The 24,924-nt window shown below is 42.4% G+C and overlaps 2 protein-coding genes across 3 annotated transcripts in view; one reads left to right on the top strand and one right to left on the bottom strand.

Moving 5' to 3' along the window:
• crtc1b (CREB regulated transcription coactivator 1b) overlaps positions 1-21,312 on the top strand; it is a 155,289-nt gene extending 133,977 nt beyond the window's left edge. Inside the window, exons 15-16 of the transcript XR_005635342.1 lie at positions 17,915-17,966; positions 20,562-21,312. The gene's annotated coding sequence lies outside the window, so the exon portion shown is untranslated. The remainder of the gene's footprint in view (positions 1-17,914; positions 17,967-20,561) is intronic.
• A 2,260-nt stretch (positions 21,313-23,572) lies between these two features.
• Positions 23,573-24,924, bottom strand: part of LOC120537557 (cartilage oligomeric matrix protein) — a 62,596-nt gene continuing 61,244 nt past the window's right edge. For both annotated transcript variants that reach the window (XM_039766585.1, XM_039766586.1), the window contains exon 19: positions 23,573-24,034. In XM_039766585.1, coding sequence (XP_039622519.1) covers positions 23,976-24,034 — 59 coding nt within the window. In that variant the 3' untranslated portion in view covers positions 23,573-23,975. The remainder of the gene's footprint in view (positions 24,035-24,924) is intronic.

Here is a 24,924-nt window from a genome sequence, read left to right as displayed (position 1 = left end):
TGAGTCTTTTACAGCTCTGGAGGAATTTTGGCCCACTCATCTTTGCAGAATTGTTGTAATTCAGCTTTATTTGAGGGTTTTCTAGCATGAACCGCCTTTTTAAGGTCATGCCATAGCACCTCAATTGGATTCAGGTCAGGACTTTGACTAGGCCACTCCAAAGTCTTCATTTTGTTTTTCTTCAGCCATTCAGAGGTGGATTTGCTGGTGTGTTTTGGGTCATTGTCCTGTTGCAGCACCCAAGATCGCTTCAGCTTGAGTTGACGAACAGATGGCGGACATTCTCCTTCAGGATTTTTGGTAGACAGTAGAATTCATGGTTCCATCTATCACAGCAAGCCTTCCAGGTCCTGAAGCAGCAAAACAACCCCAGACCATCACACTACCACCACCATATTTTACTGTTGGTATGATGTTCTTTTTCTGAACTGCTGTGTTCCTTTTACGCCAGATGTAACGGGACATTTGCCTTCCAAAAGTTCAACTTTTGTCTCATCAGTCCACAAGGTATTTTCCCAAAAGTCTTGGCAATCATTGAGATGTTTCTTAGCAAAACTAAAACGAGCCCTAATGTTCTTTTTGCTTAACAGTGGTTTGCGTCTTGGAAATCTGCCATGCAGGCCGTTTTTGCCCAGTCTCTTTCTTATGGTGGAGTCGTGAACACTGACCTTAATTGAGGCAAGTGAGGCCTGCAGTTCTTTAGACGCTGTCCTGGGGTCTTTGTGACCTCTCAGATGAGTCGCCTCTGCGCCTTGGGGTAATTTTGGTTGGCCGCCACTCCTGGGAAGGTTCACCACTGTTCCATGTTTCTGCCATTTGTGGATAATGGCTCTCACTGTGGTTCGCTGGAGTCCCAAAGCTTTAGAAATGGCTTTATAACCTTTACCAGACTGATAGATCTCAATTACTTCTGTTCTCATTTGTTCCTGAATTTCTTTGGATCTTGGCATGATGTCTAGCTTTTGAGGTGCTTTTGGTCTACTTCTCTGTGTCAGGCAGCTCCTATTTAAGTGATTTCTTGATTGAAACAGGTGTGGCAGTAATCAGGCCTGGGGTGGCTACGGAAATTGAACTCAGGTGTGATACACCACAGTTAGGTTATTTTTAACAAGGGGCAATTACTTTTTCACACAGGGCCATGTAGGTTTGGATTTTTTCTCCCTAAATAATAAAACCATCATTTAAAAACTGCATTTTGTGTTTACTTGTGTTATATTTGACTAATGGTTAAATGTGTTTGATGATCAGAAACATTTTGTGTGACAAACATGCAAAAGAATAAGAAATCAGGAAGGGGCAAACAGTTTTTCACACCACTGTGTATATATATAATGTATGTGTGTATGTGTATATATATATATACACACAGGGGGTATATATATATATATATATATATATATATATATATATATATACACACACACACTAGACATTAAGCCCGTTACAATAACGGGCGCAAGAACAGTAGTGCATAAACATTAGTAGGAACAGTCTATATTAAATGGCAAGGGACCTTTTATGTAGCTGTAATATGTGTCAATGTATTGTGTGCCTTTAATTTTCTCTCTCAGTAATACTGGTTTGTATTTGCGTAAAATGCTTGTAATTTTGTATGACAGTAATACAGTGGAACCTTGGCTCACGACCATAATTAGTTACAAAACTCTGGTTGTAACCTGATTTGGTCGTGAACCGAAGTAATTTCCCCCCATAGGATTGTATGTAAATACAATTAATCCATTCCAGACCGTATGAACTGTATGTAAATATATTTTTTTTATGTTTTTAAGCACAAATATAGTTAATTATACCACTGAATGCACAGCGTAATAGTAAACTAAATGTAAAAACATTAAATAACACTAAGAAAACCTTGAACAACAGAGAAAACTAACACTGCAATAGTTCGCGCTATTGCCTTAAGACCCGCTCGCTAAAAACACCTTTTTAATGAGTTTTAAGCACAGAGAAAAAAATGAACATTTGAAAAATTAATAAACAACCAAGAAAAGTAATGCACTCGCCTGTGTATGTATGTGTTTGTGTCCCGCGCGCACCTGTGTGTGTGTGTGTGTTTGTGTGTGCGTGTGTGTGTGTCTGTCGTGCACGCGCCTGTGTCTGTGCGTCTGTTTCTCATGCGCCTATGTGTGTGTCTGCACAGGAAATGCACAGGAAGAGACTGAACACGTGCCGTGTGACCCCGCGCATGCGCACTTCACCAGAAGACACACACATGGACACCTGGACGCACATAGGGCTTTTATTAAAGAGGATGTATGTATATGTGTGTGTGTATGTATATATATATGTATATATAAATATATATATGTATATATATATATATGTATATATATATATATGTGTGTGTGTGTGTATATATATATATATATATATATATATATATATATATATATATATGTATATATATATGTATGTATATGTGTGTGTGTATGTATATATAAACTGCTCAAAAAAATTAAAGGGACACTTTGAAACTTTGAAAACATCAGATCTCAATGGGAAAAAGAAATCCTCCTGGATATTTATACTGATACAGACTGGGTAATGTGTTAGGAATGAAAGGATGCCACATCGTTTGATGGAAATGAAAATGATCAACCTACAGATCCCTGAATTCAAAGACGCCCCAAAAATCAGAGTGAAAAATTATGTGGCAGGCTAGTCCATTTTGCCAAAATTTAATTGCAGCAACTCAAAATTGTACGCAGCACTTTGTATGGCCCCTGTGTTCTTGTATACATGCCTGACAACATCGGTGCATGCTTCTAATGAGATGACAGATGGTGTTGTGGGGATCTCCTCCCAGATCTGGACCAGGGCATCACTGAGCTCCTGGACAGTCTGAGGTGCAACCTTGTGGCATTGGATGGACCAAAACATAATGTCCCAGAGGTGTTCTATTGGATTTAGGTCAGGAAAGTGTGGTGGCCAGTCAATGGTATCAATTCCTTCATCCTCCAGGAACTGCCTGCATACTCTCACCACATGAGGCCAGGAATTGTCGGCACCAGGAGCCACTGTACCAGCATAGGGTCTGACAATGGGTCCAAGGATTTCATCCTGATACCTAATGGCAGCCAAGGTGCCTTTGTCAAGCCTGTAGCGGTCTGTGTGACCCTCCATGAATATGCCTCCCCAGACAATCATTAACCCACCACCAAACTGCTCATGCTGAATGATGTTACAGGCAGCATAATGTTCTCCATGGCTTCTCCAGACCCTTTCACTTCTGTCACGTGCTCAGGGTGAACCTGCTCTCATCTGTAAAGCACAGGGCACCAGTGGTGCATCTGCCAATTCTGGTATTCTATGGCTAATGCCAATCGAGCTGCATGCTGCTGGGCAGTGAGCTCAGGGCCCATTAGAGGACATGGGGCCCTTGGGTCACCCTCATGAAGTCTTTCTGGTTGTTTGGTCAGAGACATTCACACCAGTGGCCTGCTGGAGGTCATTTTGTAGGGCTCTGGCAGTGCTCATCCTGTTCCTCCTTGCCCAAAGGAGCAGATACTGGTCCTGCTGATGGGTTATGGACCTTCTATGGCCCTCTCCAGCTCTCCTAGAGTAACTGCTTGTCTCCTAGAATCTCCTCCATGCCCTTGAGACTGTGCAGGAGACACAGCAAACCTTCTGGCAATGACACGTATTGATGTGCCATCCTGGAGAAGTTGGACTACCTGTGCAACCTCTGTAGGGTCCAGGTATCGCCTCATGCTACCAGTAGTGACACTGACTGTAGCCAAATGCAAAACTAGTGAAGAAACAGTCAGAAAAGATGAGGAGGGAAAATGTCAGTGGCCTCCACCTGTTAAACCATTCCTGTTTTGGGGTCATCTCATTGTTGCCCCTCTAGTGCATCTGTTGTTAATTTCATTAACACCACAGCAGCTGAAACTGATTAACAACCCCTCTGCTACTTAACTGACCAGATTAATATCCCATAAGTTTCATTGACTTTATGCTATACTCTGATTAAAAAGTGTTCCTTTAATTCTTTTGAACAGTATATATATATATATATGTATATGTGTATATATATGTGTATATATGTATATGTGTATATATATACATACATACATACATATGTGCCTTCGGCACCGTTCCCCCAAATGTCCAGGCCTCACAGTCCTTGTGCCTTTCTCTCCTGGCCGCCTCCAGTCCTCTCTCCAGCTCTGTCCACTTCCATCCGACATCCACTCCTCACTGAAGGGAGGCAGCCCCTTATATATGCTTCCCGGACGAGCACCAGGTGTTTCCAGCATTCTTCCCTTGGCCACGCCCCAGCATGGCGGAAGTGCCGGCTGTCCTCCCGGCAGCTCTCCGGGTGTCCTCCAAAGTCTTCCCCGGGATAATCAGGCACTGGGGTGCCGCCTGGCGGTGGCCACAGGTCCCTACAGGGCTGGGGTTCCAAGCCCTCTACCCGAGGCCCCCCAACATAACCAGGACGGATGCGGTCTCGCGGTCTGGATGAGGCACAAGCCCTCCTCTCGTCCTCCTGGGCATCCCGACTACAGTGCCCCACCGCTAGCGAGGACACATGGGTCCGAGCGACACTTCCTGAAAAGGCAGCACGTCTCCAGAGAGGGTCCTACTATGTCCCCAGGGTCCAACACGGCACCCTGGGACATCTCCGTTCGGCACCCCCTCCGACGCAAACGCGCCCCTCTGGTCTGTGCCGCTCTTGCCCCCGCCATCCCCACCAGCTGGGTCACCTTTGGCCTCCCGGCGGGGATCCCTCCCGCGGAGCGGCCTGTTCCAGGAGGGCAGGTCCCAAACGGCGTCGGCTCCAGCATTCGTCGGGGCTTCGGACCTGTGAAAAAAGGAAAAGGAGGGCCAGAAGCACTGCCAGGACACTCACCCCGAGCGTCCTGTCGGTCTCTGTACCGGCAGTGCTCCTGCCCACCTCCGATAGCCCCCGACTTGCCTGCCTGAGTCCTCCGCCGCAGGTTCCATGCCCGTCCTCTCGCCGTCCGCGGGACCGCTCTCACAGGCGGCTCGCCTAGCCGCCCAGGGGATTCCCTCTGCCCCCGCAGAGGATGGCCCTTCTCTGGGCGCTTGCCCCCAGCGAGACGCCCCTTCCCATCGGAGGTCCCGGCATTCACCCCTCGGTTCCTCCTTCTCTTGGACGCCTTGACGGTCTGGGTCTGAGCATGGCAACAGCTCAAATCCAGCCCCGTCTGCGTCCCTGCAGAGCGACAGGAAACTGCCGCGGGCTTGGAGCGCAGGGCGCTAGGACCCAGGGCACTCATCAGCCCCTGTCCTGCCAGCGCCTGCGTACTCGCTCTCCTCACCCGATCGGCCGTCTGCACCGCCGCGTCCGCTGTGGGGGGATCACTTACTCGAAGTCAGTCCTCCTTAAATAAGTCGCGACCATGTTCGGCGGATCCCCCTTTATGCTTTACGGGGACGATACCACTTACCTTCCCCGTGGCGTCTCAATTGCCAAAGGCTCCAGCGTCGCACCGATCCTCCGTCAGACGTGGCGTCTCTCCCGACGCGACCGCCTTCCCCTCCAGCTGCTCCAAGTGGAGCACGAGATGACCAAGCACCTGCATTAGTGACGACTCGGCGGGCCGAAGGAACTCCTGCCTGGTGGTGGCCACGGGTCCCTACAGGGCTGGGCTTTCAAGCCCTCTACCCGAGGCCTCCAGTATAACCAGGACGGACGCCCCCTCTCGGTCTGGAGGAGGCACAAGCCTTCCTCTGGTCCTCCTGGGCGTCCCGGCTGGGCTCCAGTCCCAGCCGGGGACCACAATATATATATGTATATATATATGTATGTGTGTATATATATATATATATGTATGTATATATATGTATGTGTGTATATATATAAACCGGATTCCAAAAAAGTTTAGACACTAAACAAATTGTGAATAAAAACTGAATGCAATGATGTGGAGATGGCAAATGTCAATATTTTATTTGTAATAGAACGTAGATGACAGATCAAACGTTTAATCCGAGTAAATGTATCGCTTTAAAGGAAAAATATGTTGATTCAAAATTTCACGGTGTCAACAAATCCCAAAAAGTTGGGACAAGTAGCAATAAGAGGCTGGAAAAAGTAAATTTGAGCATAACGAAGAGCTGGAAGACCAATAAACACTAATTAGGTCAATTGGCAACATGATTGGTATAAAAAGAGCTTCTCAGAGTGGCAGTGTCTCTCAGAAGCCAAGATGGGTAGAGGATCACCAATTCCTACAATGTTGCGCAGAAAGATAGTGGAGCAATATCAGAAAGGTGTTACCCAGTGAAAAATTGCAAAGACTTTGCATCTATCATCATCAACTGTGCATAACATCATCTGAAGATTCAGAGAATCTGGAACAATCTCTGTGCGTAAGGGTCAAGGCCGTAAAACCATACTGGATGCCCGTGATCTCCGGGCCATTAAACGACATTGCACCACAAACAGGAATGCAACTGTAAAGGAAGTCACAGAATGGGCTCAGGAATACTTCCAGAAACCATTGTCAGTGAACACAATCCACCGTGCCATCCGCCGTTGCCAGCTGAAACTCTACAGTGCAAAGAAGGATCCATTTCTAAGCAAGATCCACAAGCTCAGGCGTTGTCACTGGGCCAGGGATCATTTAAAATGGAGTGTGGCAAAATGGAAGACTGTTCTGTGGTCAGACGAGTCACGATTCGAAGTTCTTTTTGGAAATCTGGGACGCCATGTCATCCGGACCAAAGAGGACAAGGACAACCCAAGTTGTTATCAACGCTCAGTTCAGAAGCCTGCATCTCTGATGGTATGGGGTTGCATGAGTGTGTGTGGCATGGGCAGCTTGCATGTCTGGAAAGGCACCATCAATGCAGAAAAATATATTCAGGTTCTAGAACAACATATGCTCCCATCCAGACGTCATCTCTTTCAGGGAAGACCCTGCATTTTTTAACAAGATAATGCCAGACCACATTCTGCATCAATCACAGTGATTTATTTTCTCCCTTTGTGGATCCCTAAGCTACAAATATGAAGACTATCACAGACCAACTATATAATCTTCATTTGGATCTTGATCTTTGTTTGTCCGCGAATGAATTAGAAGAAGAAGCACTAGATGGCAGTAGAGACACAGCTAAAACATAGGCATTGCATAAAGAATCTCCTCCAGGCTGATACTACTGAAGATTGTAGTATGCCAGTCACACCTCAAAACACAGACATTCAAATAAAACAAATTGTTGTGCTTTAAATTAACTAAAGAGATCTTCATTTAGATCTTGATCTTTGTCCGCGAATTCCATACATGCGTAGACCACCTTCCAGTTTAGTACGTTGTTGTTGCTCACGGATTTCAACAATAGCTGGAATAACGAAAGGGGTGGTGGACAGTGTTACGCTTGTTAGCTCCTGAGGCCTGGTTAGACAATGAGATTGGCGAAGATAAAAGGTACGTGCTTACGTAACATATGAATGAAAGAAAGACGGTGGGTAAAATGAATGACAACGTAACAGCACGTTCCGGAAATTATTATTGTTACGCTGTAGCCGGCGAGTGCTGCGCGTCTCACAGTTGTACCGTGGCTTGCTCACATGTCAGTGAAGTGATCTCTATTTATGTTTTAAAGAGCCTAGATACCTATGTGTCCCCCTTTTATAACCATTGCTCCGTGTATATTGCCTAACTCATTGGATTGCCACAAAGCAACCTGCGAGATTGGAGAAAGGTTGAGAAGACATCGTGAGAGGAAATGATAGCGTCGTGAAAACGAGACGGACTGTTAACGGACAGAAGCAGAAATTCTCCTACACCACCACATAATTACAATTCGGACAGTGATTCTGAGTAGGCCATTCCTATCAAATCAATGTCCAAGGGTTTCCTTTTGTAATTTTGTTTCCTTTATAAAAAAAATCATAATGCTGTGCAACGAAGGGCCCAGTTCACAACTGGCAGCCGCATTTAAACAGGGAGCCCTTCAAAGAGAACTTTAACATGCGCAACGTAGTTGGGCGCACATGGCTAGTGTATGTGTGGGACCTTGGGAGCCCTGGACCTCAGCACTTCTGCCACACTAGGAAGTGCTGGGTGGAAGAGAAGCAGGGACACCTGGAATGCTTCCTGGAATACAGCCGGGCGTATCGACGGGTGATTGCCAGGGAGCACCTGAAGCATATCCGGGTGAGGATAAAAAGAGCCTGTTGGAAGTGGACGGATATATATATATATATATATATATATATATATATATATATATATATATATATATATATATATATATATACATATACATATACATATATATACATATATATATATATATATATATATATATATACATATATATATACATATACAAACACACACACATACAGTGGTATAAAAAACTATTTGCCCCCTTCCTGATTTCTTATTCTTTTGCATCTTTGTCACACAAAATGTTTCTGATCATCAAACACATTTAACCATTAGTCAAATATAACACAAGTAAACACAAAATGCAGTTTTTAAATGATGTTTTTATTATTTAGGGAGAAAACAAAATCCAAACCTACATGGCCCTGTGTGAAAAAGTAATTGCCCCTTGTTAAAAAATAACCTAACTGTGGTGTATCACACCTGAGTTCAATTTCCGTAGCCACCCCCAGGCCTGATTACTGCCACACCTGTTTCAATCAAGAAATCACTTAAATAGGAGCTGCCTGACACAGAGAAGTAGACCAAAAGCACCTCAAAAGCTAGACATCATGCCAAGATCCAAAGAAATTCAGGAACAAATGAGAACAGAAGTAATTGAGATCTATCAGTCTGGTAAAGGTTATAAAGCCATTTCTAAAGCTTTGGGACTCCAGCGAACCACAGTGAGAGCCATTATCCACAAATGGCAAAAACATGGAACAGTGGTGAACCTTCCCAGGAGTGGCCGGCCGACCAAAATTACCCCAAGAGCGCAGAGACGCCTCATCCGATTGGTCACAAAGACCCCAGGACAACGTCTAAAGAACTGCAGGCCTCACTTGCCTCAATTAAGGTCAGTGTTCACAACTCCACCATAAGAAAGAGACTGGGCAAAACGGCCTGCATGGCAGATTTCCAAGACGCAAACCACTGTTAAGCAAAAGAACATTAGGGCTCGTCTCAATTTTGCTAAGAAACATCTCAATGATTGCCAAGACTTTTGGGAAAATACCTTGTGGACTGATGAGACAAAAGTTGAACTTTTGGAAGGCAAATGTCCGTTACATCTGGCGTAAAAGGAACACAGCATTTCAGAAAAGAACATCATACCAACAGTAAAATATGGTGGTGGTAGTGTGATGGTCTGGGGTTGTTTTGCTGCTTCAGGACCTGGAAGGCTTGCTGTGATAGATGGAACCATGAATTCTACTGTCTACCAAAAATCCTGAAGGAGAATGTCCGCCATCTGTTCGTCAACTCAAGCTGAAGCGATCTTGGGTGCTGCAACAGGACAATGACCCAAAACACACCAGCAAATCCACCTCTGAATGGCTGAAGAAAAACAAAATGAAGACTTTGGAGTGGCCTAGTCAAAGTCCTGACCTGAATCCAATTGAGGTGCTATGACATGACCTTAAAAAGGCGGTTCATGCTAGAAAACCCTCAAATAAAGCTGAATTACAACAATTCTGCAAAGATGAGTGGGCCAAAATTCCTCCAGAGCTGTAAAAGACTCATTGCAAGTTATCGCAAACGCTTGATTGCAGTTATTGCTGCTAAGGGTGGTCCAACCAGTTATTAGGTTCAGGGGGCAATTACTTTTTCACACAGGGCCATGTAGGTTTGGATTTTTTTTTCTCCCTAAATAATAAAACCATCATTTAAAAACTGCATTTTGTGTTTACTTGTGTTATATTTGACTAATGGTTAAATGTGTTTGATGATCAGAAACATTTTGTGTAACAAACATGCGAAAGAATAAGAAATCAGGAAGGGGGCAAATAGTTTTTCACACCACTGTATACTGTATATATAATATATATATACACACATATACTGTATATATAATATATATATACACACATATACTGTATATATAATATATATATACACACATATACTGTATATATACACAGTACAGTCCAAAAGTTTGGACACACCTCCTCATTCAATGTGTTTTCTTTATTTTCATGACCATTTACATTGGTAGATTCTCACTGAAGGCATCAAAACTATGAATGAACACATGTGGAGTTATGTACTTAACAAAAAAAGGTGAAATAACTGAAAACATGATTTATATTCTAGTTTCTTCAAAATAGCCGCCCTTTGCTCTGATTACTGCTTTACTACTACTATTACTACTCTTGGCATTCTCTCGATGAGCTTCAACAGGTAGTCACCTGAAATTAAACCATTTATTTTTTTAATAGATCTATCTCTATCTCTATCTATCTCTATCTCTATCTCTATCTTATATATATATATATACACACACACTAGCCATCCCCCACGGCTCTGCCCGGGTAGTAGTGAGACAGGACAAACTTTAAAAGTCAATAAACAAACGGGTATCGCTAGCTAAGCAGAGGCAAGGTACACTCCAAAATGCAGAGGTACACCAAATCAAATAGTGGCTGGCGTGTGAATGAGGAGTGTCCTGCCTGGTTTTCCCACTCCTGACGTCTCGCTCCCCCCCTCGGCCCGCAGCCTCTGTCTCCGATTAGTGTGAATATATCGCTCCAGCAAACAAACTGGAATTCTTAGCATGATGAATGAAGTTGCAAAATCAACCCAAATGTTCAAGCAAATTATAGAAAGAAAAAAAAAAACAATTTAAATCTGTTAAGTAAAAAGCAGACAGACAGATGTTGAATTTTATATATAGAGAGGGAGATATTAGAAACCAAGAACTGACCTCTGTGGGACTCCACTCCTAACATCAGCCAATCCTGATAGGGTTCCATGCGCCATAACCCTCTGCTTCCGGTGTCTAAGCCAGTTTTGCACCAGTCTTCACACTACATTCCGAATTCTCACTTCTTTTAGTTTGACTGGTATCACTCCCTTTGGCAATAAATGGTTTTTGTAGCCAGCTAGTAATGAATTCTTATTCTGGAAATGTGATCACCTTCCTCTTTGAAGATCACTTCCATATATGAGATATTTTTGAAAAAGGTTGCAAAATCAACAGTAGTCAAGGAGGTTGAAAATGGAAGCGGGTGAGAAGAGAGATGAAAGCAGAGAACATGCAAGTAGTATTGCTGACCCTGTTTTGAAATAAACTTAACTTCAGCCTTAGTTGTAGCAGAAGAGAAAGAAGATAAAAGAGCTTGATAGTTACTAGGGCTGCCAGGGTCAAAGATACTGTATATAATATATATAAAGATATAAGATAATAATTATCCAGCAGAGTTCTTTCAGCTTAAGGGTAAAGCACGTTCTTGCAAACAGTAGCTGAAATTAAGGGGAAGTCTAATTAGGAGTGAAGGCAGTTAAACATCTTTTGGCCATGTAGTTGTAGCAGAAACCGTGACAGCTATTAGCTAAACAAACACTCAGTATGGACTGAATAATCTTCCCTTGTTTGTCAAATTCTTTATGTTCTATTGACTTCCTCCATTTCCTTTCAGCTGCCCTAAGATCTTTTTATAGGCTGCATAGAGCTTCATAAAGATTTCAAAATGTGTTTTTGGATGGTTGTCTTGTTGTAGAAGCCATCCTTTTGACTGACTGACATTTTCCTAGAGTGTTAGGCAGGCAGTGTTACCTAGAGGTTAAGGCTTTGAGCCTCAGTCCCTGAGGTTGTGGGTTAAAATCCCACTACAGACACTGTGCAGCCATGAGCAGGTCACTTCACTTGCCTCTGCTGCAACTGGTAAAACAAAGGAAACGTAACCAATTATATCACAAATGTTGTAAGTTGTCTGGGATAAATGCATTGCCAAATATGTAAATGGTACTGTATATATCCATCTAAGGGCTTTTAAAGACAGTGATCAGCATGAGCTCAAGTGCGTACAGAAGGAACTCCGAGTCCAGCTCAGGGCGGCGAAAGAGCAGTACAGGAGAAAGCTGGAGCAGAAGTTGCAAAATAACAGCATGGCATGAAGGAAGTGTGGGATGGGATGAAGATCATCACTGGCTGCAGCTCGAAGCGGGGTGCCACCATCGAGACAGACGTGGAGAGAGCAAACCAAATGAACAACTTCTTTAAAAGGTTTGACCACTCTAACCCACTCTCACCTCGGATTACTGCATCCTCCAACTATCCTTCTATTGATACCAGCATAGGTGAGACATCTTCACCCACAATTACAAAAGTCCATGTGAGCAGAGAGCTGAGAAGACTTCGTGCCAGCAAAGCAGCGGGTCCAGATGGAGTATCGGCACAACTGCTGAAGGTCTGTGCGTTGGAACTGATGAGTCCTCTACAGCGCATCTTCAACCTGAGCCTGGAACAGGGGAGAGTCCCAAGGCTTTGGAAAACATCTTGTATCACTCCTGTCCCAAAGGTATCATGTCCTAGTGAGCTGAATGACTTCCGGCCTGTTGCTTTGCCGTCACATGTGATAAAGACAATGGAGCGGCTGCTGCTTCACCACCTGAGGCCACAGGTCTGACCCTCTGCAGTTCGCATACCAGGAGAAGGTGGGAGAGGAGGATGCCATCATCAATATGCTACACCCTAATCAAAGACTTTGTTAAATGGTGCGACTCAAACAACTTACACCTTAATACCAGCAAGACCAAGGAGCTGGTGGTGGATTTTAGGAGGTCCAGGCCCCTCATGAACCCTGTGATCATCAGAGGTGACTGTGTGCAGCGGGTGCAGACCTATAAATATCTGGGTGTGCAGCTGGATGACAAATTGGACTGGACTGCCAATACTGATGCTCTGTGTAAGAAAGGTCAGAGCCGACTATACTTTCTTAGAAGGTTGGCGTCCTTCAACATCTGCAATAAGATGCTGCAGATGTTCTACCAGACGGCTGGGGCGAGTGCCCTCTTCTGCGTGGTGGTGTGCTGAGGAGGCAGCATAAAGAAGAATGACGTCTCACGCCTGGACAAACTGGTGAGGAAGGCAGGCTCTATTGTAAGAATGAAGCTGGACAGTTTAACATCTGTGGCAGAGCAACGGGCGCTAAGCAAACTCCTGTCAATCATGAAGAGTCCACTGCATCCACTTAACAGTGTCATCTCCAGGCAGAGGAGCAGCTTCAGTGACAGACTTTTGTCACTGTCCTGCTCCACTGACAGACTGAGGAGATCATTCCTCCCCCACACTATGAGACTTCAATTCCACCAGGGGGAGTAAATGCTAACATTATTCAAAGTTATTGTCTGCTTTTACATGCATTTTTATTACTCTTTAATTTAATATTGTTTCTTTGTATCAGTATACTGCTGCTGGATTATGTGGAATTCCCCTTGGGATTAATAAAGTATCTATCTATCTATCTATCTATCTATCTATCTATCTATCTATCTATCTATCATATAGTGCCTTTCACTCTATCTATCTATCTATCATATAGTGCCTTTCACTCTATCTATCTATCTATCTATCTATCTATCTATCTATCTATCTATCTATCTATCTATCTATCCATCCATCCATCCTCTAAGGTCTGTGTGTCCAGTCACTCAGCAATCGGTTTGGCTTTGGTGACGTGACAACACAGGAAGTGTGAGACACAGAAAGAGTAAAGAGAGAGAGAGAGTCGCTTTCATAGATGGAATGTGCAGGAGGCGAGAAAGCCACCTTGAAAATAAAGACAGTCTGAGAAGCAGGCTCTACCAGAGCACCAGTGAATACAAAAGAAAGGCATTGGAGGTTCACATACGGCAAGAGGTAGCAAATATTTCTTAACTATTATATTACCTGTCTTCAACTGTTTATTTAGTGGAATTCATTATTCCCTGTACTCACACAATACTTACAGCATGGCTGGCAACCACACAGCCCCCAAAGCGTTTTAGACCCACCTCTGTGTTTACTGTGGGGAAGGTGTTCTTTTCTTTTTTCTCCAGACAAACCTTTTGTGGCTGTGCTAATACAGAGTTCAGTTTTAACTTTGTCTGTCCACAGCATTTGTTTCTAAAATTCCTCTCTCTTACGCAGCTAAACTGTGTGTAGGGCCCTTGCAGTCATATGGGAGGTTTTGCTTCACCCCTCTATACAGTGGCATGCAAAAGTATTAAATCCCCTTGAAAGCTGTCACAATTTTGTGTACATATTTATCCATTCAGTATTTTTAATGTGAACTCATGCTGTAACAATACATTATAAAGTCAAAATTAACTGAAGAAGAAAAAACTCAAAGTTAGTATAAGTATTCATGCATAAGTATTCAGGTCCAATACATCAATACTTTATGAAGACCCTTTTTGCTGCAATAACAGCCTTAATTCTTTTGGGGTACGTATGTACCGTATGTGTCAGTTTTGCACATTGTTCAGGAGTCATTCTTCCCCATTGTCTCTGTCAGAATTTATAGAGCTCCTCTAGGCTGTAGGTGGAGTGGTGGCTGTGAGGCTAAAGATCTGTGCTGGGAATCGGAAAGGTTGCCTGTTCAAATCTTGTAAATGCCAGAAGAGACTATACTCTGCTGGGCCCTTGAGTGAGGCCATTAATGTGCAATTGCTTTGACCAGGGTATGATGTTCCTCTGCATCCAGCCCTGTAAGCAGGTCCTCCAACTTACAGGGAAAATGTGGGGGCTGGTGGCAGGATTGGCACTCCATCCATCATAAAAAAACAAAAAACCTCACACTGCTCCAGTGTGGTGCCAAGGTGTCACCCACTGCACTTGCTCCCAACTTCTCTGTCTCCCCTCCAGCTTGGTGGCATGGCACCTCTGGACAGGGTGATCAGGGCTTTGACTTGGTCTTTCCAAAACATTCACCTCTTTGTGTTTGAGCTATTCCAGTGTCTCTTTGGCCTTATTCTAAAGGTCATTGTGCAGCACTTCCACAATATTAGTAAAATATTATTATCATATTCTTCTTAGGTACTTTGTGTTGTACCTTGTCTGTCGGGGCTTCCACAAAGTTTCAGGTGGGGACTCTCATGTTGAAAGATTAATCTTCTCCCAAGCCGTAGGTTCATAGCACACTGGAACAAGTTCTCCTGCAATATTGATCTTTATTTGTGTCCATCCATTGTCTCTTTAACTCTGACAAGATTCCCAGAAAAGCACCCCTATAGTATGATGCTGCCACCACCACCTTTCACCATAGCTATGGTGTTTCTTGAGTCGTGGGCAGTGTTAGTTTTACGTGACACTTGCATCTTTGAAATCTGCCCAAAATGTTCTATCTTTGACTCCGCTGACCATAAAATCTTCTCCCACATCTTAACTGCATCTTTCTCATGCTTTGTAGCAAATGCCATACGTGCTTGAATGTTGACCTTCTCATGGAATGGCTTCTTTCCTGGCTACCCTCCCATAGAGGTCTGTTTTAGGGAGAGCTCTTGAAATTGTGGACCCCTGCACCTTCACTCCAGTTTCAGCCAAAGAGCATTGCAGACTTCTGAGAGTGACGGTTGGATTTTTAGTAGCCTCTCTCACCAGTTGACGTCTTGCTCTGATGTTTAGTTTTGAGGGATGGCCTGCTCTCGTACGAGTCTGGGTACTGTGATGAACCTTCCACTTACTGATGATGGGTTCAAACAGTGCTTAACGGGACATTCAAACTCTTCAATATTTGTTTGTTGTGCATTTCAGTGACTTTGCTTCTCACATCCGCAGAATGCTCCGTTGTCTTCATTTTTACAGTGATTATCCAACAAAGACTATGATCCTTACAAAGGGTGCCTTTAATATAAGACTATGATCCTTACAAAGGGTGCCTTTAATATCCAGAGAGATATAAAGGACTCACAAGGAGTACCTAATTATGCTTAATTACAATCAAATGACTTTCACCTTTGTGTCGTTTGTGATTAATTTGTCATTTCTTTAAATGTGGAGCTTCCAAAGCACAGAGCTTGAAATACTTACACAAATGCTAGCTTTTGAGCTTTTCTTCTTCAGTTAAATATTTACAGAAAATGGTTTATTTTGACTTTGGAAATGTATTATTACAGTATAAGAGTTCACATTAAAAATACCGAATGGATAAATATATGTGTAAATCCTATGTCATGCTGAAAAGTGTGATGACTTTCAAGGGGACTGAATCATTTTGCACACCACTGTATGTACAAGCAGTTTTGCCAGTTTTTGACCTCCTTAACTGCCATTTCTCAATTGTTAGTTTTGATATCTTTCTATAGCCTTCCCCTGCTTTGTTGTCCTCAATCAGTTGAATGTTAAGATCCACTGTCATTTCCTTTTCTATCTATCTATCTATCTATCTATCTATCTATCTAGAAGAGCCCATGGGTGCTGAGTGTTGCACGATGTTCGAAGAGTCAAAGAATAAATTAGGCACTCGGTTGACAATTTCTGACCAGACAAACAAACTAACAAGCTAAGCCAGGCCAGAAACCAGAAACCTTCCAACTGAAAGGGTGCCCAGCTTCTGCAAATGACACATTTACTTTTTTATTTTTGACATTGGTTTCAATTCATTAAATAACTTGCAACTGTACATTACCATTTTCATAAGAATGCTATTGTTTTAGCTTATTTGCTGTTGAATGTGTATTAAGAAGTGCTTAAGAAAAATCTGTAGACAATGTAGCTATTAGCTAAACAAACAGACTTCATAGACTAGATGGTCTCCTCTCATTTGTCACATTACTTATATTTCTTATTTACCTTGTGGAGTAAAGTGGGCATTGCCCATTCTGCTAGACTTTAGTGGCACACCAGACCTGGTAAAAGCAGCAGATTTAACAAACATTCCGCTGCACAAAATCCCCACTTGTATTCCACGCTAGGTGGCCAAACTCCAGTTTGTACCTGAAATCTTTCTGGAATCTGCTAACAGAGGTGTAAATCAGAGTTGCCCTGACATCTTCCCAGAGGGTCCCTCTCTGCAGACGTCTTGAGCCAGAAGGTGCAAAATGGACTCAAAGAGCTGTAAATCAATGAATGACAACTTTGATGGACAGAAGAACTTGCCTATGAGGAGACATTGATTTTTGCAACTGAAAGTGACTTAAATCTAAGTTGTATATTATCTTAAAACTCATTCCATCACCCTGAAGATATGTAGATCTCTCGAGGGAACTCTGAGAAAACCCTCAGGGGATTCCCTAGGGCACCTCAACCCGGGTCACTCCTGAGCACACTCTCCAAAAATGAATGAAACAACCTCTCTCTCTCACTGAAGCTAACAGCCGGGGAGCTGCTCTGTTCTCTCTTTGGGGAGCTGAAACTAATAATCTCTTTCTGATTGTGGATTAGAAAGCCGTGATCCACTGTGCCAAGCCAAAGCTATACAGTAAGCCGGCCTAAAAATGGCTGAGAAGAAGCCATTACTTTTAGAAGGGAACTTCAGCATCTAAACTCTTGCGCCAGGAAGAGTAATGCTAGAGTAATTCACTATAAAGCTGCAGATGACACAGCAATGAGCCTAACTCAGAAACGTATAGAACACCACTGACAAAGGACCATGTTACAAAGAGGAACATGTGCACTCGAAAACACAATCCTCCACTTGAACCTTAAGCAACAACAAAGCAGCAACTCCACACAACATCTGTTTATCTGTGCCAAGATACATCAGAGCTCTAAACAGTTAGCCTATATGTTACAGTATATGTTTGACTGTCTGCAATATATCTTATATGTGGTTGTGTTTGTGTGTGTCCTGCGGTGGGTTGGCACCCTACCTGGGATTGGTTCCTGCCTTGTGCCCTGTGTTGGCTGGGATTGGCTCCAGCAGACCCCCGTGACCCTGTGTTCAGATTCAGTGGGTTGGAAAATGGATGGATGGATTATATCTTATATGTCAATGCATATATGCAGTTATCATACTCCTATAATCCTTCCTTTTATCACTAAATTGTATTATTCTGTTCTTCAGTGACCTTGATGAAAGCCTAAAGGCTGGAGACCACCTCCTACAACAGAGAAAGGTAAGGAAAATAAAGTAGGAGCCTTACCGAGTTATTTAGTCAGTTACAGGCATTGCCAAAGGCGAGAATGATAATTAATTAACCAAGTTGAATCTTCCCACATTAGTATGGCTGTCCCTGGGTGGGCTAGTTAAAAATCTTCTCTCCTTTATCCCAATTTTTTTTTTTTACTGTTTACTAATCTCTGTAATTTCGCCCAGAGTTTACAAACGGTTGCAAGGAACTGAAAACGGAATCCATGTTGTTCACAGCATCTTCAAAAATTACTCGCCCCCATTGACGATTTCTTGTTTTGCGGTGTTAGAGAGTTAAATTACAGCACATTTTAAATTGAATTTTCTTTGTACTCCTTTAAAAATAAAGTATTTGGATGGCTTCAGAATTATATTAAAAATCTGACAATGCCTGGTAAGTATTCATGTCCTTTTCGTTCTAACAAGTTAAACTGGCTGAGCTGTTCAGGTGTCTTGAGCTATCACACTGCATGATTCCCCAATAAATAGCCCTGAGTTTATGAGGTCTGTCCTGCTGTTGTGAAGACCAAGAGCCTGTCTGAAGAACTTCAAAATGAAGTTGTTAGTTGGGGGGAAAAAAAGACATGGACGCTTATAAAAAGATATCAAGTGCTTTGAACCAAGCATACCATGAAGTTCATTGTGAGAAAATGGAATACAGTAGCCTGACCTGGGGCCCCATGTATAATGCAGTGGCGTAGAATTCACACCAAAACAAGGTGTAGAGACAAAACTGGAACAAAAATCAGATGCATAAAATTGCATAAGCAAAGTTCCACACACTTCCCCTTCATAAATCCCAATCAACATGAGTTTTAACGCACATGCATCCTCCTACAGCCCCGCCCTGACTCCTCCCAGAATTATGCCTACTTGAATATGCAAATCAATATAAATAGTCTCTTCCGTTTAGTGTTTTGTTAAAAGACACTCGCAAAAGCCTGCGCAAAAAAAGAATTTCAGCGAATGCAAAATTGAAGTCCTGCTCAGTGAAGTGGGGTCAAGGAAAAACTTAATTTACCGGTGGGATAAACAACAAAAGGAAATTGATGGAGTAGCACAGCGCGGTGAAGGCACTCAAAAGTTCAAGATCAGAAAGTCACTCAGTGCCTGAAATATAAAGAGTAGTGGTCAGATGTCAAAGTAGCCATGAAAAGGTGAGTCGTAGCCCACTGTCTGAAAAAAAGAAAAAAAAAAAAGGTCTATGTCGAGATTAAAGTCGAAATGTCAACTTTAATCTTGAAGCTTCTTCTTTAATCTTGTAGTTGATTTTGTTTTTAAAGCAGAATGTTGTAAACTTCATCCTAAAATTGATCGATGCTATGATGCATAAGGCTTTTTCTTATGCGGACAGGAGTGTGCAGGCAGTGATTGCCACACAGAATACATTTCACTCATGATATTACAGCTTTATGAGCATTTTAAAATGCTAAGATGTATACTTGATAACATCTTCATGATGAAGTACATTAAAGAGTTAAACCCTGGATGGAACCATTTATTGTAGTAATACTGTGGCTCTCAAACGTACCAATCCCCAATTTCTGTCCTTTCGTTTTCTGTCTCCAAGTAACCTACCACAACACAATAAGTGTCTGTAATAAATCTAAAACCAGCTTTAGGCTTAGAAGGCTGATTCTTCAACATTTTTAAGGATCAACCACCAAACCTTCAGCAACTAATTGTCTGAAGCTCCCTAAGTGAACCAACAGTAAATGGCACATCTCCCTGCCTACAGAAAAGATGTAAAACGTGTGCCCACATCTACAATACAAACCGTATAGTTATACCACACTGCTGACTAGAACATCACATAAAGGGATCATTTTCCTGCAGATCATCTAATGTGGTCTACCTAATTCTCTGCATGAAATGTCGTGACACTACAATCTATGTGGGGAAAAACTGGACAAACACTCCGCCAGAGAATGAATTTACACAGGTTTCACATTAAACGTGACAACACAGATGTTCCTGTAGCGGTCCACTTCAAGAGCCATGGACACTGTGAGAGGGACTTTAAAGTCACAGTGCTTATGGGCAACTTCAAAACACAGCAAGAGAGAACAGAATGGGAAGTTAAACTCATGCTAAAATTTAATACATTACAACATGTCTTGAATAAAGACAAGAGTTTTATAGCCAGGTATGAGGACTGTTTGCATCTCTCAGAATGACACAGACAACCTGTCTACAGACCCACATTGTATTGAAAAACTCATCACAAACTTCAAAGGACTTTGTTGGACAGTTATCTTATCCAAAGATCTTGACCATACATTGTTCTTCTCTCTGTTGTTAAATTAACCCTAGCCTGAATTAATCTATTAATTTTTTACATTTAAGATTTCTTATTTAAAGATTTACCGGTGTTGTTTCTTGTCCTAGTGTGTGTATATAAACACAGAGAACTTCAGTTTCTGTATTACATCTTGCCTGAAGAAGGGGCCTGAGATGCCTCGAAAGCTTATATATTGTAATCTTTTTAGTTAGCCAGTAAAAGGTGTCATTTTGCTTGGCTTTTCTCCAAGGAACATTGAAAAATTTTTCTTAAAAATGTTTAATTATTCCTTCCATCCAGGGTCACACCAGTCCAAGCAAGTGTCGAGGCAGGAACAAAACCTGTATGGGGGCACCAGCAGAAGAATCTCTGCTTCGATGAGACAAAAATGAAACTCCATGGGCAGAAATCCAAGCACTATGTCTGGCACAAACCAGGCACTGCTCATTACCTGCATAATACCATTCCTACAGTGAATTATGATGGTGGCAACGTCGTACTGTGGGAGGTGCGTCTCAGCAGCAGGGACAGGGAGACTGGTCAGAAATGAGGGGAGGGTGAATACAGCCAAATACAGAGAGGTCCTTGAAGAAAACCTGCTCTAGGGTGCACCCAACCTCAGACTGGGATAACGGTTCATCTTTCAGCATGACAATGATCCAACGCACACAGCCAAGAGAATGCAGGAGTGAGTTTGGGATAAATCGCTTGAGAGTCCTTTGAGTGGCCCAGCCAAATGCCAGAACTTAAACCCACCACCCGCCCATGAAACATTTGTGGAGAGGACTGAAGAATGCAGTTTACAGAAACTTCCCATCCAGTCTAATTGAGAAATTCTGCCCAAATCCAGGCGAGCAAAGGTTGTGGGACTTGCCCAAGAAGACTCGGAGCTGCTATTGCTGCCAAAGGGGCTTCTACAAAGTACTGAATTAAGGATCTGAATACTTCTATAAATATTTTTGAGTTTAATTTGCAAACATTCTGAAAACATGTTTTCACTTTCTCATAATGGGTTATTGAGTGTAGATTGATGGGTAAAAATGTCAAATTTATCCGTTTAAAATTAAATCTTTAATATAATAAAATACAGAAGGTAAAGGGGCCTGAATACTTTCTGATTCCACTGTAATTTGGAAGTGCTAGAGCAAACGTGCTTTTAAGAATGGGCAAAAATTCCAAAAGCTAAATGTACAAAGATCATACAGACATAGCCAATAAGACTCACGACTATAATTCTGTTAATTGATTCTGGGTTTTTGCATACTGTGTCCAGTAGTGGGCCCTCACTGCCTGGGAATGAATTGTTTTTGTGATTGCGGCATGTTACTTAACCCGAATCTATATAGATATAACATAAACGACGATACACCTCCCTAGTGATATGGCGGTACGGAATCACATAGGAGAAGTAACTTTGTTTAATGACGGCTTACACTACAGATATCACAAAGATGAACAAAGCAAGTGACAAGACCCGGGCGGGAGTGGGGGCCCAAGTCTGTCAGTGTCATCATTGCATATGTGGAAAGCATTTTCAGGAACAGATAGATAGATAGATAGATAGATACTTTATTAATCCCAAGGGGAAATTCACAAATGTCCACAGATGACGACGTCTTCCATCCATTTGTTGGCTTCAAAGGTGGGCCGGGCAATGTTCCAATGCTTTATACTCTTTCTTTACATGCAGGGCCCCCTTCAGATGAGAGCATGCAATTCCAAACAAGGCAACAATGTTTAAACAAGGATACAATTCTATGCTGACTTAACAGATAGAAATAGCACATGCTGACAGCTTTCCACAGCCTGACGGTGTTGATTTGTTCTAATCTGTCTTTTTGTCATATTGCTTGCATGGCAGTTCTAGTGCGCTTCATCTGGTTACGTGTCTGAGTAACAAAATCAGGTTTTTTATAAGACAGATTTGCACAGAGCACAGTGACATATTAAACTTTTATGCTCGCAGGAACAGACATCTTTTGTTCTGGAGAAACACATTTTTTGATTCATAAGTGTGTTGAATGTATTGTGTCGAAGAAGGGAGAAAATTAAAAAAGAAAAAAAGATGAACTCGGTGTGTTAAATGTTGGGGTTAATCCTGGAGTGGACAATCCTAAATGTTTGAACTGCAATCTAATTGTATCATATACATGGTGGTCCAGATCTCATTATGCAGATCCAGATCGTCTAGATGACTTTGATTTATGCGGGGACGATTCCAGTTCAGCACAAAGACGATTCTTCATGTCGTCGGTTCGCACACTTCTCGATGGTCCCGGATTTTTCAGGTGATTTTCTATGTAATAAACTTAATAAGTTATAGCGTAATGAAAATTGCATAATTAGATCTGGACCACCCTATATATATATATATAAGTACTAATTTTGCTCAAACAAACCACGATGAACTAAATTTACAGGACTTTAATTACAGGCATCCTTTCTTGCACATTCCTCCTGTGTTGCATTAGTAAATTATAACCTACTGGAAGTGCGTGAATTGGTTTACAGCTTAATGGTGGGGACAAAAGGAGGCACAGAACGTCTTTCAGTTAGTTTATCACCTGGGAATGGATGGACGCCGCAGGACTTGAAGTTACAGAATTAGTTTATAGCTTGAGAAAGGAAGAAGTATGGAGGTACTTACAAGATCAAACACTCTGATCAGAGTCATTCATCATAAGGACAAGAGAGCCAACCCGATGTGTATAATGTCCTGGGGTCCTTTGTGTGCATTTTAACATCAATATATATCAAAAGGATGAAGGGCAACATCAGAGATCGAGGCACATGTGATCATTCATCTGGACGTCAGAGAATGGAATCTGTGAATAATGCCGGTCGCTAAATTAAAAGCCTCTCAGAACAACACTGGCTCCTTGACGCTAAAACTTTTCATATCCAGTGTTTACTATCTATTTTATTTTTTTATTATATTTTCTTCTAATTGTTATTGTTGTACATTCATAAATTACACTTTGCTTTTATATTTTCCATACTTTGTCTTTCATCTACGGTGATTAAAATAATAAGAGGGCACTTAGTGTGGGAAAGATCGCTGTTTCCTTGCCCAAGGGGGTTTTCCAAGACTGTTGAGGTCAGTCCTCAATAATTTGAACAACTGTGGTAAAGTATTGTTTGGTTGGTATGTGGCGTACGACCAAAAGAGTTGTGCTTTTATGTGTGCCTTGATGACATCCATATGTTTGTTAGTGCTGGTGATCGCGAGTCCCGATGTAGAGAATAAGGCAGAGTGGTTGGCAACTGGCACAGCTCGAGATGTTGTCTGGATAGGATCATTGTGTGTTAATCTTAAAGGGCGGGAGGAGATGAACTCAGTAAACATTCCTGGTAAGTCTCACAAACGTTATGACAATGCAGGGCTATAGCAGGGGGAATACTCGGTAAAGACACCATACAGTTCTGTTTGTCCTGCCAATATTCAGCAATGCCACTCCGGCACTCCAGACGATTTCAGTCCACACCACCACAAAGCAGAGCACTCAGTCAAGAAGCTTTTTTAAGTCTCCATTTTTGTTTTTATTATACAAATAAACCAACATTTCAACACAGATCTATCCAGTAGCAAAGCTTTAACCTTGAGCAGCAACATATTTTAGGTTTATATGTTTGTACAACAAAATGACCAGAATTCAAGCAGAGGCACATTTGTCTCTCTTTCTCCATCTCTCTGTGCACGTCCGTCATGCCAAATCAAACCTGGAAGCGGCCGTGCTGGGATTTGTGCCTTTCAAAGTCCTCCGGGAGAGTATCTAAAAGTAAGAGAAGAGACCAGAATGTCACTATCATTTGTGGTACGAAAGCCTGAGCAACAAGTAACGTCTGATGAAACAACATGCTCAGTCTGATTTGTCATACTGGTTGTGCATTTTCTGGCCAGTAGCTGTGTTTTGAGATGACTCTTCTGGTTTATTCAGCTTATTTTTCACATTGTGACATTTTCTTACCAGTAGTTTTATCCTTTTTTTTCCAGAATCTGCTGACCTGCTGCATTTCTTTCTGTGTTTGCATTCATAATAAAGCAAAACTGCAAGAAAACCGTCTGCCCTGCGCAGTTTACTGGCCACTTTATTAGCTCCTCCTGTTCAACTTAACAGAAATATCTAATCAGCCAATCACATGGCAGCACCTCAATGCATTTAGGCCTGTGGACATTGTCAAGAAGTTCAAACCAAGCATCAGAATGAGGAAGAAAGGCGATTTAAGTGACTTTGAACGTGGCATGGTTGTTGGTGTCCAATGGGCTGGTGCCAAGTATTTCAGAAACTGCTCATCTACTGGGATTTTGGTGCACATCTGTCGTTACAACTGAGGTATGCAGAAGAGCACCTCTGAATGCAGAACACGTTGAACTTTGAAGCAGTTGGGCTACAGCAGCAGGAGACCACAGTGGGTGCCATTCCTGTCAGCTAAGAACAGATAACGCAGGCTACAATTCACCAAAATTGGACCACAGAAGATTGGAAAAATGTTGCCTGGTCTGATGAGTCTAAATTTCTGCTGCAACATTCAGAAGGTAGGGTGAGAATTTAGTGTCAACAACATGAAAGCATGGATCCACCCTGCCTTGTATCAGCAGTTCAGGCTGGAAGTGGTGGTGTAATGGTATGAGGGATATTTTTCTGGCACACTTGGGGCCCCT

The sequence above is a fragment of the Polypterus senegalus genome, chromosome 10, assembly GCF_016835505.1.
Source record: "Polypterus senegalus isolate Bchr_013 chromosome 10, ASM1683550v1, whole genome shotgun sequence".
Taxonomy (NCBI): domain Eukaryota; kingdom Metazoa; phylum Chordata; class Cladistia; order Polypteriformes; family Polypteridae; genus Polypterus; species Polypterus senegalus.
This window is presented reverse-complemented; position numbering and strand designations above follow the sequence as displayed.